Raw genomic sequence first — 18,447 nt, forward strand, 5'->3', positions numbered from 1 at the left:
CGAGCAGAAGTTCTACAATTCGACAGATCGCTTTACCGACTGCAGGACCCGTTACATCTCCAGCGCGTTTGGATTCTGTGTTTAATTTTAAACGGACCCCGAGTAGTTTTATACATTTAAAATTTATTAATTGAGATAGATGCAGACCAAGGGGCGGTGTAGTTTTGATAGGATGTCGGAGAGAGAGGAAAAATAGAAGCAGTACTTAGTATTAGTAGTAGTTGTTTGTAGTTGTAGTAGTAGTAGTAGTAGTAGTAGTAGTAGTAGTAGTAGTAGTAGTAGTAGTAGTAGTAGTAGTAGAAAGCTTTATTAATTAAGTCTGAGTATTCAGCTCTGAGGGTAGTGCCCTTATGCCCTTAATCCATGACCCCATTTGCTGCTGCGATCCGTCTTGCTCGGTCGATAAGCACGCGCTGGCCGTTAACGGCTGTGCTGGAAAAAGTTATTCCCAAGTGGAGTGATAAAGGTTTGGATGCCCTCCGGTTCACTCGTTTGAGAATCGTAATTCTACTCCTGGTTCCCCATCGCGTTGACGTGTAAAGTTGGGTCATGGTGGTGATGATGATGACGACGACGACGACGGCACTGGGGCCAGGCATAAACGCGCCTGTAGGCGAATGGGAAAAATTTTAAGTGGAGCTTTCTGTGCCTCACTAGTGTTGTAGATCGTAACGTCAAAACGCACTACAGAAAAGCCAACTTTACACAATGGATGTCCACAAATAACGATAAAACGCAAGCACCTCAAGGAAAAGGCGCTTCCCGCGGTCGGAATCGAACCTCGGTCTATCGCGTTGTGAAGCCGACGTCTATCCTGTTGTGCCATTCCGACACAGCCGAAACAGTTCGGATTTTGGACTTCGGTTTTGCGTTTCGACAATCTTTCTCGCTAGACGAAAGGGGCTTTGATTTTATGCTTGCAATTAGGCAATGCATCATATCACGTGGTTTTAAAAAAAGGCGAGTCTTTAGCTTCGCTAGGGAATACTGCCAGCTTTCTGCATCTCTGAAGCGCATGACTAACAAAGAAAGCCAAGCCCAGAAGACCGTCTAACGGGCCCACGTTTCGTTGAAATAAATTAAGAAAAATGAGCTTCAGCACCCGGATGAGCTGGCGAGGCCGGGTTACTCAATCTGCGCGTACCGAACGGAGTGCTCATTGCCTTTTGTATCTGGCCTTCTGACTTGCCGTAAAGAATGTGCGCGACTAGTGTAAAACAATGCGGGAGGAGGTTTCTTTTATCTTATCGACGGCGACTATTGTTTTTCGCGAAGCTTTGATTCGCCTATGACAATCACCCATATCTTCTGCGAACCTGGCTATCTTCGCGGTCAGAACAATAGGAGAAAAATCTCACCGGCCTACACTCTCATTCCGGGTGTGGGGCGTATCATCGCCGCGGGAGCTGCGGTGGCAAGGAGAACTTCTCTCTGTGCCCTGACCGAGAAAACCGGTAAGTGCGTAATTTTTTTATTTCTTACTCTCTTTCTACTTTTAAAGCTGTAGTTCAAATTAGGGATGCTTGAAACATACGTTGGCTCAACGGGACATGGAACGAATAATGATAGGAGTTACACTTAGGGACAAGAAACGAGCTTCGTGGATCAGGGAACAAACTCACGTAGGGGGTATCATAGCTCAAATAAAGAAAAAGAAATAGACTTGGGCTATCAACGTAGTGAGACGAAGTACAACCAGTGGACCGTCCCTGTAACAGAGTCTAGAAGAAGGGGAAGGCCAATAAAACGATGTACTGATGAAATAGGGGAATTCGGGGCTAAGAATGGACTTGAGCAGCGCAAGGCACGACCGGTGAGAGGTCAATGAAAGATGCCTTCATTCTGCAGTGAACCTAAGCAGGCTATTGATGATGATGATGTAAAATATGTTTCTTCAACCCTGCTAATATCTTGAACAAAAATCGCAGTGTTAATAATAAATAAATAAAATAAATGAATGCGCCGAAGCTACACCTGTAATTTGGGCTATGAGGCGCACCGTAGTGAAAGGCTCCGGATTAATCTTGACCACCTGAGGAATGTTTAACGTGCGCCGAAGTATTTTTATTGCGGCCCGGTGTTTATATGTTCTGTAACATATTTCAACTTCTGCTAGCCTGAAACCCCAACGACGTTAGCAGCGTTACCAAGTCCTAGTAAACCCACTTGCTGACTCGGAGACTGGTGCGTCTAGCTTCTTGCCATGACACGGAGTTTTATTACTAACAATGAAACCATGCATTTAGTGTAAATGTCATAAACATAACTATATCGTTCATACTGCATCCTATACATTAAAAACTTTACCATTCCTTTCTAAAAATGTTGAGAGAAGCGTGAAAGCTTCATCAGGTCAAAACTGCGTCAAAAGAACGTCAAAACCTTCGCTAAAAGTGCGTTCAACCTTCAAAGTCCCAAATTGCAAACGAAGAACGAATCCATGCGCCGAGTTCACGTACGAACGCGCCTTCGAATGATCTAAATGCATACAAATACGGGGTTTATGAGATTATGGTACACAACTGTACTCCTTCTTTATGACCGATGCGTGTATTGTAGAAATCTAGAACCGTTCCTTTTACGCGATTTTCAGTAAAAATTTAGGCACAATTGAAGCCCGGTTGCACGCATGTGCCGTGTGTCCACAGGTCTTACCATAACTTTTCGTTCGACCAACCGGTTATAGAAAAATTCATTAGTCTCTCGACAGAGTGCCATTGGTCCCACTCAGAAAGATTTCGCTTTAATAGAAACGCCAGGTAGTAAAACGTTGTTCCGGATCCTTCCTGTCATTCCTCTTAGTCTAGATGCCTGTTTCTCGCTCCAAATTTTACGTCAGAAGTGTTTTTCTGGGCATTTACTTTAAAACTTCCTTACCGTGCACCACAAATTTTGATGCAATGAAGAAAGGGATTGGTTAAATTCTCAGCACGTCTCCATGCATGTAATATCGCTTTTGAAATGCTTATCGCCTTGCTGCACGTAACTCTAATGTTAACGTTCGCATTTGAATTCACTTTCTTGGGATTCAAGTCATTTTTGTCTACTTTGCTTTTGCGATATACTTTGCTTTTGAATCGTTGGACGTCAATATTAATAACATGAAAAGAAATATATTTTTTCTACTTTCTTTTCACAGGCCATGAAAGCGTCGTTGGCGCTCGCCGTGACGTTGATCGCAGCAGGACTGGCACTCATCCCGGCCAGTCATGCACAGTGCAATGCAAAGCCAAAGAAGCGAGTTAAAGGTACGGCAACTGAATTCATCCTTACGCCGCACTCTGGCAAAAACATATCTAATAATACATCGTAGGTAGTACTGGAACTATAGACAAAATTTTTAACAGCAGAGCTGTTCAAGCTTGAGCTTGGTCCGTCGGCGTTAGCAAAAAAAAGTACCAAGAACGAAACTCTCCAGGCGCGAGGCGCCCGGCCCGACCTTCGCGCAGCGGCTTTAGCAAAAAATAAAAATCACCGAGTGCACGTGAGCATGAACCACTTGAGGAGCTCCCGTCTTCGTTGTCTTCTTCGGGGCGGAGGACCCGTGGGGCGCAGGTAGCTGCAACCCCCCCCCCCCCTCCTCCTCCCTCCGTAGAGCCATACTGTTGTCTTTCTCACGTGAAATTTTTGGCCGGTTGAGCCTGGGAATTCCGGGGCGGGTTCGTTGAGGGGGGCAAGCCCTGGGTGGGTCGGAGGGAGGCGACGTAGGCGGGAATGACTTGATTGATTGATCGCATCGGCGGGAGCGATATCTTGGCAGACTCGGGTTACCGTTCGCCGTACGAGGAACGTGCATAGACTTGCTCTTTCCTCTCGCTCTCTCCTGGAATCCGCTGCCAGTGTGGGGAGAAGCTAGGTCGACCCCAAGCTCTGCTGTTTCTCCAGCCTTGCACCACTAGTGCAAGCTGCGAATCTTTTTTTTTTTCTTTTACCAGGAGTATTTTTACTAAACGTGCGTGGAGAAATAGGTTTGTGGATTTAAAATTTAAGAGAAACGTGTGTGAATTTTCAGTATATATTGGAACAAAAAAAGAGAATAAACGCAGTTTACTTATACGCTTCTGTCGCAGCCATGTAACCGCGGCTGAAAACTTGCCCGGCATCTCTGCTTTATCAGACGACCGGTAAAGCACGCCAGCTGCCATCGCGACAAGATATTCTTTTCAGCTTTCTGCGTCGAGAAAAACTTTTCAGTTCCCGCATCTCGCACCGTCCGTCACGCAGTGTCCTCACCTAAGGGGTATATGTCTTGCTCCACGACAAACTTATATGTATGGTAGTTACCATTCAATGAACATTGTAATTTAACATCTTGTACGGATCTGTTGCGACACGGTTAAAACTAGGCATCTGCCTGGTCACGCATTCCGGGAGCGTGTTGTATACGCAACCTGCACTGAACTAGTGTCACTAGATAAGATAGAGAGTACCGTCACTGAGGTTTGAAAGTCTGCAACGGTGGCCATTTGGTTGTTTATCAATGTTGCCAGATTGCCGCTTGTGCGGCCTCACCGACAACTTGGACGAGGTCATTTATAAACAACACTGCCGATGACGCAGCAACACTGCATCTTCGGACACATTTCCGCGGCCGAAGTGCTGCGAAGCTCGTTATCTTTGATTCGCGTTCGGAACGATGCCAGTCGCTCACAGCCGCAGAGCACAGAGGACAAGCTGATACTACCGCAGTTGACCAAGAGAAAACGCATAAACAGCAAAATGGCGGTGCCCATGAACCGTAACAGTGTAAACAACTGTCACGTGATGCGAACTGACCAATGATCACGGCGGCAGCGCGGAACAATAGCAGAAAAGGGTGCCGATACCCTGTAACCTTATCTAGTGACACTACACCAGACAGAGGACGCTGTGAGCACAGCCCTTTTCCTACTAAAGCTGCCTGTAGCGCGCACTAGGGCATCGATAAAGCATTGGCGATTTCTCAACCAGTTATCACCCACTTTCTGCAGTATTCCATGCCAACGGTCGGCGGGTCTGAGGCGTAAAGAAAGGCGGCCGTGATGAATAGCTCCAGAGTAGCGCTCGCCGTGTCGTGAGTTCACTGATGACGATCACTTATTGAGACGCAGCAGCTACGCGCCATCACCGCTTAGTTCAAATTTCGCATTAGGTAGTACCGTAATCGTAGGCCTATACATGTTCATTTTTGTTTTGTGTTGCTATTGCAGACATTCCCATACCCAACCTTCTCCTAAACTATAAACGAGGATGGAAACTTACGGCAGAAATCAACGACGCAAGCGAGGTGAGGAAACAAGTCCCGGTTCCAGCAGTCATTTGGAAACTATGGCGAAAGGACCGTTTCTCAAGCCCCTAGATTGTTTTCGGGCGCTGTTGGTCATTCCGAAGCACGTTTTGTAAGGCTAGCTGCTTTGTTTCCGGTATAATTATTCATTATGAGGTAAAATTTGTTAATTATGTCTATAGCAGTAGTACTAGTAGTAGTAGTAGTAGTAGTAGTAGTAGTAGTAGTAGTAGTAGTAGTAGTAGTAGTAGTAGTAGTAGTAGTAGTAGTAGTAGTAGTAGTAGTAGTAGAAGTAGTAGTAGTAGTAGTAGCACTTTTAATATGCAACAGGAGGACCTAAGGTCCAAGTAGGGGGGTAAAGGGGTGATTGGCAACGCGTGTTCTTTTCCGAGCGGCATTCTTTTCCTCTATGCCCTAGATTGAGAGCCTTCGTACTGCGACATAAATACATTGCCTAGCAACGGTGCGTTCCATGGCGAAATAAACGTGCCGGTGTTTCAAACGGGCTTCATACATCAGCGACATACTCCTAAACCTCCGACATACTTCCGCAACAACAAACCCGCAACGCCGATTGTCGAAGCGGGGGCATATACGCGCAAGCGTAAATCTTTTTGCTGGATGCTTTTGTTGGGCTGAAAAGACACAGTTCTCCTGGATGCGTTATTTTTAACGTGAAGCCTTCTATGTGTCACTGATGGCGTTTGTCGCGTCGAAGACGCATGGCAGGAAAGGCAACTTTCTAGGACAATGATAATGATAGTGGATGAAGCGAAAGAGAAAATCACTTCCAGTGGTCGTAATAGAACCTGGGTTCCTCCCGTTATGAAGCTGTCGTCTATTCAATTGCACCATTTCCGACACCGTCGAAGGAGGTTGGATTTTGAGGGGGTACATGGACGTGCAAACCTAGACCGAAAAATCGTGCGCCCCTCCGTCTAACGGCGACGATTGTTGAGCGCGATGCCTTCTTGCGAAATCTAATGGCGACGGGTAAAATCCAACGCTGCTGCGATCAAAAGTCCAAACTGCGTGCGAGCCAAAGTCAAAGCTCAACGGATCAACGCCCAAACTCATACGACTACCAGGAATCCCTCAAGAAAAAGCTTCGCGTTCGACCTTGTCGTCGTTAGACAAACGGGTGCATAAATTTCTCGTTCATTTTCCGGTACAGATAATAGAAAGAGTAATACAACTGCATGTAGCTAGAATTTTACTCACGAATGGAAAAAGCAATCGTACGACGCATTTTCGGCTATAGTGGAAATACGAAGTGTACTATCCGAACATGATCAACTTTAAAGTAGCCAGAAATACTGCAGATTGTTTGCCCTCCGTATTCTGGTTTTGTGACGCTTGTACGTACGAACCTACTGCGTTGCATTCCGTCTTTCTTTAAAGAAATCAACGTTTTACCTGGAGGAATATTATAACACCAAAAAGAAGGAAGGTTTTCTACGGTTCAAGGAAAAGGCGGGAGGCGATATCAACCTCTACTACATTTCTGCAACCAAGGAGATATTCCTATACAGCGGTAAGTCACGATTACGTTGTTGCTTCTAGATTAAAAGTAAACCATAGTGCCCACATGATTGAGCGGGGCCCTCTCAGCGAGCATGTTCTTTTACAGCGAAAGCTTTCTTAGTGAAACCGAGAGCATCCTGTCAAAAAACTAATGCGTTTCCCGATATACCAGTTGGTTCTATCTTATCTAACTTCTTATTCTTCCTTTGCCTTACTTCCGTTCTTTTTTCTTCCTTTGCGATACGTTAGTGGTGCAGGCTGGGCTCTCTTGCCTATCTCACACTCTGGTCGACCGAAAATCTGACAGGATCTCTGGACTCACGGCGCGTGCATAAAGCCGGGATCCCATTGTGTGAAAACGGTTACTTGAACATCGCGATAGACGAACAGTCCTCTATAAGACATCTACCTATATATACACGTATCGATCATGAAGAGGGAGTACAATAGTATACTTTTATCTCATAAGTATTTCATTTTATCTCATAAGTATCTCCATAGGTCCCACTAAGAAATCTTCTGGCTTACAGTCAAGTACGGCTAACATTAAAACTTATCGAGAATTCAAAAAATTAGTCAGACTAAGCACGTTTGGCCAGGTGAAAAATGAGAACAATAATCAAACCGAAGGACAAGTATTAATAATGACAAATTCGATCGATTGACCACTCAATCAACAAATCAGTCACAACCAATCAGTCAATAAACAAGATTGGTTGATCCTTAAAAATATTAACCAATAAAAAGAATAGGCAAAAAAAATTGGTTAGTCGAGCAAGCTATAAATAAAAAATGAACCATTCAATGACGTCATATAGCAGTAAATTAGTGAGTTAGTCTGTCAGAAATTCAGTCGATCGGCCAATGTATATCACGGTTTGCTCGTTTTCGGGTTTTATATTTTTTTACATCGGGGGGGGGGGGGGGGTGGAATTGGGTGCTACTTTTCAAACACATAGTTGGGGAGAAATCGGATTTTTCTAAAATCATTCCGGAAATCGGCTTCTTTTGGATTAAATCTAGATGTATGAATTATTTCACTCGGTTAATTTTATTAGACAGGATCACGCGCTTCCTAACTCTAAGTCGTTAAAACTGGTATTTGTTTCAAGTTGGTAATTGGGCGGACATCAGGCTCTTCTAGCAAATACTCTCCGAAATTTGGTGTTCCTTTAGAAATGAATCAGTAATGATGACAGTAATGAGCATCGATAACTTCTCAGAAATGAATCACCTTATTCACAAAAAGCTGGTCATGGATTTTTTTTACACTACTTTGTTTACATAGATTATCATCTGTATCCGCAACATGTCAAGTCAAGTCAAGTCGTTTTATTTCCAACAAATTTTGTCAGGGGTCCCCCAGGCAAAAAGCCAGTACAGGCAGGGAGACATCTGAAGTTACATAGGCATGAAAGAGATGCCCAATCAAACTACAGAAATGATCTAACGATGCGCATTTATAAGTGAAAACATTTACAAATATAGTAACACATTTTTAGAAAGTTTCTGTGGAAAAATAGAACATTCCCTGTCACACACTTCTGCAAGTTACAAACGCTTCTGCAATAGTAAATGCACATGTGCGATAAGACTGCAAGGGAAAGTTGGCGCAGAACAGGAAATCTTCACACTTGCATCGATGGTGTATAATGCGTGGACAGCAAAAAGATACAAGTATCAACAAAGGGTGCACACTAAAGCAAAATTTTTAACAGATACTACGAGTTGTGAATGAAATAATCGCGCAATCGTCTTCCAAAAAGGGAGTTTAGCGCGAATTTCTCTCTCTGCCAAGCTATTCAGAATGAAAGGCAATCGGTGTGTTAAAGATTGTTGAAGATAATTCGTGCGCGGGGTGGAACAAGCCACGTGTCAGGAGTGCGGGTGCGCGGATCACTCTCTTTAACTCTAACATTAGTGTCTATTCGAGATCTGTCCAATTGTTTAACGTACCTCGGCCGGGAGAAAGTTCTCTCAACAACACAGCTTCAATTAGCTAGGCACAACAACATCAGTGCAGCATTTGCCACCCTAGGGTATCAAGCGCTAGAGTACTGCCAATACCCAATGAGTTCGAAAACTGTGTTTGGGGGGCTTGCTTCCAGAAAGTACTGCTGGAGAACGGCGAACCATCAGCCCACAATTGTGCAGATCGCTACTTTGAAAAGGTCTATTCGGGGGGAAACCTGGTTTAACCTCATACTCCTGAAACATGTTCGGGGTGTGGAAAACGAGCAACCCTACGTATACCCATGCATCAAAGGTCGTGATGTTTGGGGCTGTACGAGGTAATAGTGCTTAATTTTTACGGCAGGCGTCGACTGCCAAGTCGTGGACTTGGCGTCTCCTCCGAAGCAGGTGCAATCACTGGTCCTTCACTGGCGTAGCTTCCGCCGCAACTTCACCATCCTGGGCCCGTCGGCGCTCTTCGCGAGAGCCTGGATGAGCCAGAACAAGGAACTGGTACGTGCACCTTTTGTTTCTCGCGTCGTGACTATCATGCTTCTCTCTTATTTACTCATAATTTAGTATACAATAGTTGCACTGGGCTTTTGCCACTCTTATCAATTGTAAATCTGAGTAGCGCCGCGAGGGCATTCGTGCAGGCCGGTTTGTAAACGGGTGATGAAGATACAACACAACTTCGTCCAATTAGCAGGAACTATAGTCTTTTGAAACTCATTCAGCACCATTCCAGCCACAAGAGACGTTTTTAAACCAAAATGAAAAACAAGGAAATATTGAAAAACATTCAAGTTTGGCGCTACAGTGACGTAACATGGGCGAGTGTGACGTAATACGGGCCAGAGCTAAAAACAGTTGTTAGTGTGTCAACTGCACGTTAGCCTTCAAGTGATGAGACAAAACAGAACTAAAGGCCCCACTACAATCGCCTAACCATGTTTCTTGGAGGTGGTTAGGTCGGCGGCCGCCAATCGCACCACTAAGATTCATGACGTCATACATGACGTCTATGACGTCACTACATGTCGTCATAGAGAAATTGCCAGAAAGTGGTTGCAGGGCCGCGACTGCTTCGTATGTTTTCCTTAGTATCTAGGTTATTTGTTTAAAGTTTGTGATAAAACTCCTAATATTTTTATTGTGACACAGCAGTTTTCTGAGTGCCCCCCACTTGTATTTTGTCATTTAGTAAAACACGCTGCTGGGCTAGCTGGTTCATAGTGGGAAACAAGAAAGGGCTGCGGCTTAGCCCAGCTAACCCTGGGTATGCAAAGCGAAAGCTTGGCTTAGCTTGGCTAAGTATTGGCTTGGTTTGGTTAACCTTTGAGTTAGCCGTAATTATTACACTATTCGTCCAACCCCTGCGTTTGTCTACGGTTGTGCACGTAAGCAGAGAAGCGATCGATATCAAAGTTCTGTCATTCTCTCAGAACTGTGACTGGGATCACAATACAAGAGCCTTAGATTAGAACAACAGTCAGTCTAAATATAATTGACATTTGGCCAAGCAATGAAAGAGCTCACAAGCCTGGAACGTGTGCTTACTGAAACTCTTCTCCCTGCAGTATTACCAGGGCCGCGGGGATCCGATACGTGGCATCAAAAGCCGGCAGTGGGCGGCCTGCTTGCCTGGAGACATCACTCCCACGCGAGTTTGGTTTGCAGGTGTGTGATGTGTTTGTATTCCCCCCACTTCCCAAGTTTCTGCCCCCAAACTTGGAGGCTCACTTTAAGGGTTCAACTTAAATTGAGGACGACTCAGCGAGCAATGGAGCGAAAGAGGCAATCCGTGGAAGAGGCAATCATGCAAAGGTTGCCCGTTTTAAACAATTGGTGTCACACAGAAACAAAACCGTGATTAAACTGGTAGCAAGATGATGAATTGGCCTTTAGGGTTTTAAAAAAAATTTCGAGGACAAATTCCTGCTTCAGGAGAAGGGCTTGTAGCGCTTGTCCTCGTCTGCTGTGTCCCTGTTTTTTTCTGCGCTTAAGATGAACGTTATGAAATCCTACTTCAGCGGTCTCTATAGAAATTCTAGAGAAATTCATACCTTGCGTTTTTCAACGCTCGCAAGGCGGAAACGGGAGTTGCCTTGACGGCGGTGATGCCACTTTTATTTTAAAAAGGTAAATTTTGGTGTTTGAAACCAGGTTTCTGCAGCCATGCATCTTTTCTTGTGGGCGGGGAAATAAACTCTTTAAATCTGCGCTTTCAGACGACTACTGGGACATCGGATATGGCACTTTCAAGTCACTGCCGCTCAGAATCACTTCGGGTTCACAAACGGTCGATATCATGATGATGCAGCCTTATCAAAACGACGAAGACAACGTCTTTGGGGTAAGCGCAACGCAACTGAGGGCCGAACCATGAGGCATGCTCGAGGTACTCTAATTTGTCACATTTAATAAGTGTAAATTTTCTCGCAGATTGAACTGCATCGCTTAAAGGACAACTTCGACGAAATTTTCGGCCCTTAAATGCACTGTTTTCCAGAAGTCCTACCGTAAAGTTCCGAGAGAACACCCTCCCCTCAAGCATCACCCGCCCGCCTTTAGGAGCTAAATACCGTACTTACCCGATTCTAACGCGCACTTTTTTTCCGGAAAAATAGGTCGGAAAATCGCAGGCGCGTTAGAATCGGATACGAAACCTAAACTGCCGAAACAGCGGAAATTTCCTGCCACCCATCGCCATCGCCATCTCAACATGGCGCCAAAGCTTTTAGCAACAATTTTTCGGGCGCAGGAAGCATAGGCGCCTAGGCTTTTCTATCGGCGTTCACACAAATCGTCAAATCGTTCCACTTGCGCGCTTGATAACAGCAATGGCAGCAGCGGCTCTCTCGCGTTAAAAACGAGCGGTCGGCTGAAGCGTGCGCCTCTGGAGAAGCTCGCGGCATGGGCGTGCGAGGCGTGGGCCACGATCCCATCGACCATGGTTGTACGTTCGTTATGAAGTGTGGCATCGCGAACGCGCTCGACGGCGCCGAGGACGAGATGTTGTAAAAATTTAAAGCGCAACAAATTTAGACACAAGACGAATGACACACGGAGCGCTTGTCCGTCTTGTGTCTAAATTTGTTGCGCTTTAAATTTTCACTATGGAGTACCAACTAGCTCGAACCCTCACGTTGTTGAGATGTTGTGGTCAGCGGAGAGTGACGAGGAGTGAGATGAGTGAGATTACTTCGGGAAATAAATCGCCCGTTTCTCTCGCATTCGTTTTTCTTGCTAACAAAGTTCCGTGCGCGTTACAATCGGAGGTGCAAGGTTTTTCGGTTTCTTTGCCAGGAAAATCGGGTGCGCGTTAGAATCGGGGGCGCGTTAGAATCTGGTAATTACGGTACATAATCAATTTGCTAAAAGACACCAAAGATAGCCCACCCTCTAAAATCGATGGCTTTGGCGCCGATGAGTGAACAAAATAAATGCGAATTCTCTATTCATGTGCAAATGTGGTCATTACTGTATCCTTTCCGCACTTCACCCGAAACGTTCACCCATCTCGAATTTTTTCTTGGTACCTCTGCCGTTGTGGTTGGCGGTGCCGCCACATTTTTTGCAGTTTTTCGCACCTGATCCGGAAGATCACCCACCCCGTATTTTTCATTTGACATCTCTGAAATTTGGGTGGGCGTTTTTATTCGGAACTTTAGGTACTTTAAACGGTTCTATGTGGACAATCTCGGGCCCCAAACATGCGTCGCTGCATTGGAAACTAAGATAAAAAATCGCTCCTTTCCAAACCGAAACTGACAAAAAGGGCTAAAGGGCGGCCATTACGGCCTTCCGGAAGTGACGTTTCAGTCAGGAAGCGAGTGGCTGCAGCCGGCGGATCCACCCATGGTTGCCTGCGAGAAGACGGCGCGCATTCGATATGTTTCGGGTCGTCCGTTTCTTCAAAAACTCAAAACATGCACGAGAAGTGGTTGTGAAGTTCGTGCAACCATAATTGCTTCACTGTGAGCGGCTAGAGCCACTAGATCAGCGTAGCATATTTAGTGGCTCTATGAGCAGCTGAGGCGTGCCTATAACCGTCCACTAAAACGTAAACACAGGCATCGCGAGGCGTTGTGGTGAAGTTGAAAACTGGGAAACAGATACACAAAAAGCAGTGGTGAACGCTAGATGGGCGCTGGCACAGGATATATTGGTTAGGCTGATCGAACCACCCTGCGTTTGTGAGAGAAGAAAACAAACAAACAGAAAAGCTGCCGTGGGAGGAAAACGCCGACACATGCGGGCTCACGTCGAAGAATTTGATTTCAGCGCATATTATCAAAGTTCAAACCAAGAATATTATTATTATTTTTGTTTACACGGGCAGTTTTGTTCTTTTAAGCAGGGTACCCGCGCCAAATGTTTACATAATGATGCCCGCCTATATACAAAGCCATGCAGCCACGAAAGCCCTGCAGTTTCCTCGCTGGCGTACCTGAGACTTAGTGTTGCTAACCTTGTTATTGCCCATTCTGCCAAATGTGTCCCCCTTTTTTCCTTTTTTTTTTGTAATCTGTGAGTGAAACGTTGCCATGAGCGACTAATTTTAGTTACTTCATGACGAAGTTGTTGGAACTGAATCAATTCCTAGCAGTACGCCGCGTAGCTGCTCTACTTGTTCGCGCACCGACCGACCGCGACCGGCCGCCACAACACCGTATCGTCTCACGTCGGTCGTTCTCGCGTAATGCGCACTCGTAGAGTCGACCGAGAGTCTGCTGTCGCCATCGCGACCACAAAATGAGCCGTTGTGCAACTACCGTACTCGCTCACCGACGGTGTATAGCCTCGCGTCGACCGGCCCCGGCATTCTCCGAATTAGCTTTTTGTCTAGGCAACCGAGACCTTCGTCAGCGTCTCGCAATTCCGGAAACGCGTGAAAACAATTATTCATGGATGCGAGAGGCCCGAATTACGCTGCTTACTCGCGTGAGACCGCACGTAGAGGGCTACTAAGGAGAGGCGACGGCCGCACGGGAGTCATGACTGGAACGTAATTCGCCGCAGTGGCCACCAGTTATGACGAAACTCCGCTAGGTGCTGCGTCGGCTGAAGTGGCGTGCTTTCGAACGGTTTTAATCAAAATTCTTTCGTGTTTCGTTAATCAACATTTAATCGTGTTTTCGAGCGGTTTTAATCAAAATTCACTGACTGACTGACTGACTGACTCACTCACTCACTCACTCACTCACTCACTCACTCACTCACTCACTCACTCACTCACTCACTTGCTTACTCACTCACTCACTCCTTTCCTGCCTAACTCACTCACTGACTGGCTCACTCATTCACTCACTCACTCACTCACTCACTCACTCACTCACTCACTCACTCACTCACTCACTCACTCACTCACTCACTCACTCACTCACTCACTCACTCACTCACTCACTCACTCACAGTCTTACGTATTTATAAATTTGGAAGCTTTGTAACAATATAACAAGCAAGATTTCAAAACTTCATAGTGATATAAGAGCAAAAGCGTAGCATAACACTGCGTAGCGTAACACTGTAAAAACAATTGGGTTAATGCCTATCCAACTTGCAGTTCGTCCATAAATGCACAATTACGCAATTTTTCTCTTTGCTATCACTGAAGAAGTGAGAGGTAGTTAAAGCCCGGGAACTGCAGAAAAATGAAGCTTCTCTAGAGAGAGTATAGAAACATCAGATGTTGGCTGTAAAATAAATAAAATCGCGCCTTTCACAAGCTAGCAGGCAATAAAACAACCTTCAGAATGCTGGGAAACTTTGAAAGTTAGTGGGGTGAAATTTTCGAAAGCAGTCAGTGTGTATCCAGACTGGGAGGTATATGTATGGCAAGGAATTCGCGTGGGATAGTACACGTTTTGAAATCGCTCTCAAGTGACGTAGCTCTGGGCAAAATGAAGAGTGCGCACTTAATGCCTAATTTAGGAGCGTGCTTGTGCGCGTCAACATACGTCTCGCTCGGCACGAGACACAAATCCGAAGTTCCTCGCGACGAAAGGGGAAAGAAATGGAGTAAGTGCGGCACTAAGTTGGGGCAAGTAGGGTCACTATGTATATCAGATGCAGAGTACCGTCACTGAGGCCATAGAGTTTCATACTAATATATACTAGAGGGAAATCTGGCGCTGCATTCGCGGGCCGCCGTGGGCGGCGCCATTGCAGCTAGCGACGTTCCTCGCCTCCTTGGCTTGGTTAGCCACATGGCTTCTTTTCGGTCTTGAAGCCAAAAGGGGTAACATTCTTTTTTTGTTCATCTTGCATGAAGCTTCTAAATAATCCCTGACAAATAAATCTCTCTGGAGCTTTAATTTTACAATAACAAAACAAATTCGGTTAATCTTCTGCAGTAATATTGTTGCATTTTTGCAGCCAAAGCCAATTTTTCAGCCTGTTCGTGAGCCATGCCAAGGACAAGTGGAACGTGCCTGCCCGGTACATGACGGCACGCTCGCTGAAGTGCGGCTCCCCTAGACAGTGGCGCCAGATTTCCCTCTAGTGTATATTAGTATGAAACTCTATGACTGAGGCACGCAAGTGAGCAACGGCGGCCATTTTGTTGTTTATCAGTGTTGCCAGATGTCTGTGGCCTCACCGCCAACTTGGACGAGGTCATTTGTAAACAACACTGCCGAAGACTCAGTAACACGGCATCTTCGGACACACTTCTGCTGCTGAAATGCTGCAAAGTGCGTTTTATCTTTGATTCGCGTTCGGAAAGACGCCAGTCGCGCGCAGCCGCAGAGCAGGGAGGACAAGCTGAGACTGCCACAGTTGACCGACAGAAAACGCATCAACAACAAAATGGCGGCGCCCATGAAGCGTCGCAGTGCAGACAAGTGTCACGTGATGCGAACTGACCAATGATCACGGCGGCAGCAAGCAAGCATGGCGGATGAATACATTCCGTAGTCCACACACCCCGATCATTCTGTTTGTTTCAATATAAGCTGATTGACATTATCGTTGGCCGTGTAAAAAATGTTATCAACTTCTTGACACGCGGCCTCGAAGAAAATAAAAACAGTCCTGCGTGTTTTTGCTCCACTCAATACCCTTCCTTGCAGATCCCAATAGGAAAAGGCTGCAAACGTCTGGCTCCCGACCTACCGGGCCCACCCAACTTTGCCAACATGGATTTAGATTTCCACGCCGAAATCGGCTATATCAACCCGTCAACGTTGGGAGCCAACTACATCATGTCTCATCTCGAGGTACGTCACGGCTACGGCTATTCTGTCGAGTGCAGTTTAAATAAAAGCGGGAGCTTTTGGGCGGTAGTTCGAAATTCACACCCTTTAGCGGGATGACTTTTGACTCGACTGCGAACTTTATTAAAAGGCATTACGGCGCTTCTTGTTTCCCTCTGCGCGAAAAAAAAAATTGAAGGGAAGGGTGCGAAGGTATTTGTCCTTTCACAGAAAACATATTGCTCGGGGTGCGCAACTGTGTACTCATGCTTCGGACTTCTGACATGTCACTTTATGCAAAATGGGCGCAATTTTTTTTTTTTTTTTGCTATCCTAAAGGGAGGTTCTCGCATGTCGGTATATTTTTCGGTTAAAATTATTTATTCATACATTTGCCTATATTATTTTCATATGTATGCCATGTGTACTTTAAAAGCCGCGTCTTCAATGCTAGCTTTCTTTTCTTGCCTTTTTAGCACATCTAACTGAGAAAAGAAACCGGCTAATATATGGTCCGAAGGCAGACTGAACGTTCCAAAACAGCTAGAGGCATTTCAGACTACGTCATTCTTAACTACGCCATAGTTAAGACCGAAGTTGAGTTTTTAATGGTACGCAGAAATTTGGGTAGATGTGAGGCAATCCTCAAGCGCTCCCTTCAAAGATGGCCGCTAAAAATAAAAAATTTCAATTTGGGGCTTTAACGCGCCGACGCTACACCTGGCTATGATGCGCGCCGTGGCGGAGGGCTCCGGATTAATTTCCGTCCCCTGGGGGTCTTTGACGTGCGCCGAAATATCGACACACGAGCGTTTCCGGTTATCGCCTCCATCAGAAAAGTAGCAGCCACCGCGCCCCTCCCTCCCTCGCCAACAGAGCAGATTTTTAAAGACGGTAGTCTTTCTTGGGCTACTTAAACCCAGAAATTTTGGTTTGTCTGTCTGGCTCTCTGTCCGTGGTTCGATTCAGCCCCCCGGGCCAAAGTGGAACAAAATCTGCGCAACAGTCTTTTGTACTGACAGCGAAATCTAAACGTCCAAGTCCGGTTCATATGTTAATACTTGTCAAAATTGTTGAACAAGAACAAGACATTACGCAAATTTAAGACAGAATATTAATACATAAGTGATATTTACAGTGTTCCTTTATAAAAAAATTCATAGATTCTTGATTTTTGAGAACTCAAATACTACATCCACTGAAAAAAAAGAAAACACTCTGTCGTCTGCTGTCGCCCGCGCCACAATAGCTTCTGGCGGCATTTTAAGAAATCAAGCGGAAACAGTTGCGAAGGGTTCCACTAGATAGGTTCCACGTCCGGCTTGTAACGCTCGTGGAGTAAGGCAACGTGGTTCTATAAACGTTGTAGTAGGTTGCCTCGATTCATGCGCGTTTCCGCCGTACGGCAGCGCTGGCATCGAGGAACCCGGCCTGGAGCAGTGGAAAGCGGTAAATTTAAATTAACTTGAGCAAACGTCCAGCGTGTTTACGTTGGGAGGAGTGCGACGGAAGAGGAACAGCAGGAGAGGTGAGCGGGAAAGCGACGGGAGGCATTAACTTGGCAAATATCGGCAAAGACTATCGTCTTTTGTCGACATTTGCAACGAAACTGAGCAGATACGCGACCAATTTTTTTTTTCGGAGCACAAGCCTCTTATGACCGGCGCTGTGAGGTTGAGTTTTATATATAAGGCAGCCAATATTAAATGTTAGCAGCGCGACGTTCGTCGTTTATGAATACGGTGCCAAGATTTAGCTATTCTGAATTCCGGTCCGTGCATATCATTAATAGCCTCGAAAATCACTCCATACGCAAAGATATCTGTCGTATTTCCCCTCTCACCGATGTACCTTTCCCAGTTCGCAAATAGATTAATGGTGTCGATTACTGGCGACTGGTACAATGTAAAGGTGCTGGCTTTTGTTCTATCTGTACGCAAATAGCAATAAAGACACTGTGTTAAACTTCAAGTCCCGCTTTTCTTTGACATGAGTTACTCACGTTGCATTGCTTTCGTATCCTCGACAATTTCAAGGGCCTGTAATTTACCTCTTCGTTTTGTTACAGATCGTCCGAGACGAGAAGAACAGTCTGTTTAGCGTCGTCCGCGAGTTTTGGGAGGCGCCCCAAATAAGTTTTGGCACTCCGCTGTCCGGAATGAAAGAAGTCTATGACTACTCGAATGGTGAGGAGAATCTCTGTAATATATTGGTGCTGGCAGAAAAAGCGGTAACAGGAATTAACAAGTTACCGCATTTACTCGATTGTAATGCGGCCAAGATTGTAAGTTACGAGCGGTGACTTTTCATTGCATCCGGAAAAAAACATAAAACCACGAAAGCAAATTGAGGGGTAACAACTTTTTGTTGAGTTAAAAAAAGAACCGCCAAAGTATACTCACGCTAGGCCAGCGGAAGCATGAAAAAGCACATTATTTTTTCAAACATTGTGATCAGACGCCCACTTCTGACGCTTTGAACTTTGTTCGCGGGATGCCCATCTGT

The 18,447-nt window shown here is 45.6% G+C and overlaps 1 protein-coding gene across 1 annotated transcript in view; it reads left to right on the plus strand.

The window, feature by feature from the left end:
- The first annotated feature begins 1,317 nt into the window (after positions 1-1,317).
- Positions 1,318-18,447, plus strand: part of LOC144159524 (uncharacterized) — a 45,318-nt gene continuing 28,188 nt past the window's right edge. The window contains exons 1-9 of the mRNA XM_077691076.1: positions 1,318-1,454; positions 3,140-3,248; positions 5,190-5,266; positions 6,668-6,800; positions 9,108-9,256; positions 10,324-10,423; positions 10,975-11,099; positions 15,820-15,966; positions 18,011-18,128. Of these exons, the coding sequence (XP_077547202.1) occupies positions 3,143-3,248; positions 5,190-5,266; positions 6,668-6,800; positions 9,108-9,256; positions 10,324-10,423; positions 10,975-11,099; positions 15,820-15,966; positions 18,011-18,128 (955 nt within the window). The 5' untranslated portion in view covers positions 1,318-1,454; positions 3,140-3,142. The remainder of the gene's footprint in view (positions 1,455-3,139; positions 3,249-5,189; positions 5,267-6,667; positions 6,801-9,107; positions 9,257-10,323; positions 10,424-10,974; positions 11,100-15,819; positions 15,967-18,010; positions 18,129-18,447) is intronic.

This window comes from Haemaphysalis longicornis, unplaced genomic scaffold (genome assembly GCF_048455015.1).
Source record: "Haemaphysalis longicornis isolate Haplotype H1 unplaced genomic scaffold, Haemaphysalis longicornis Haplotype H1 scaffold_10, whole genome shotgun sequence".
Lineage (NCBI taxonomy): Eukaryota > Metazoa > Arthropoda > Arachnida > Ixodida > Ixodidae > Haemaphysalis > Haemaphysalis longicornis.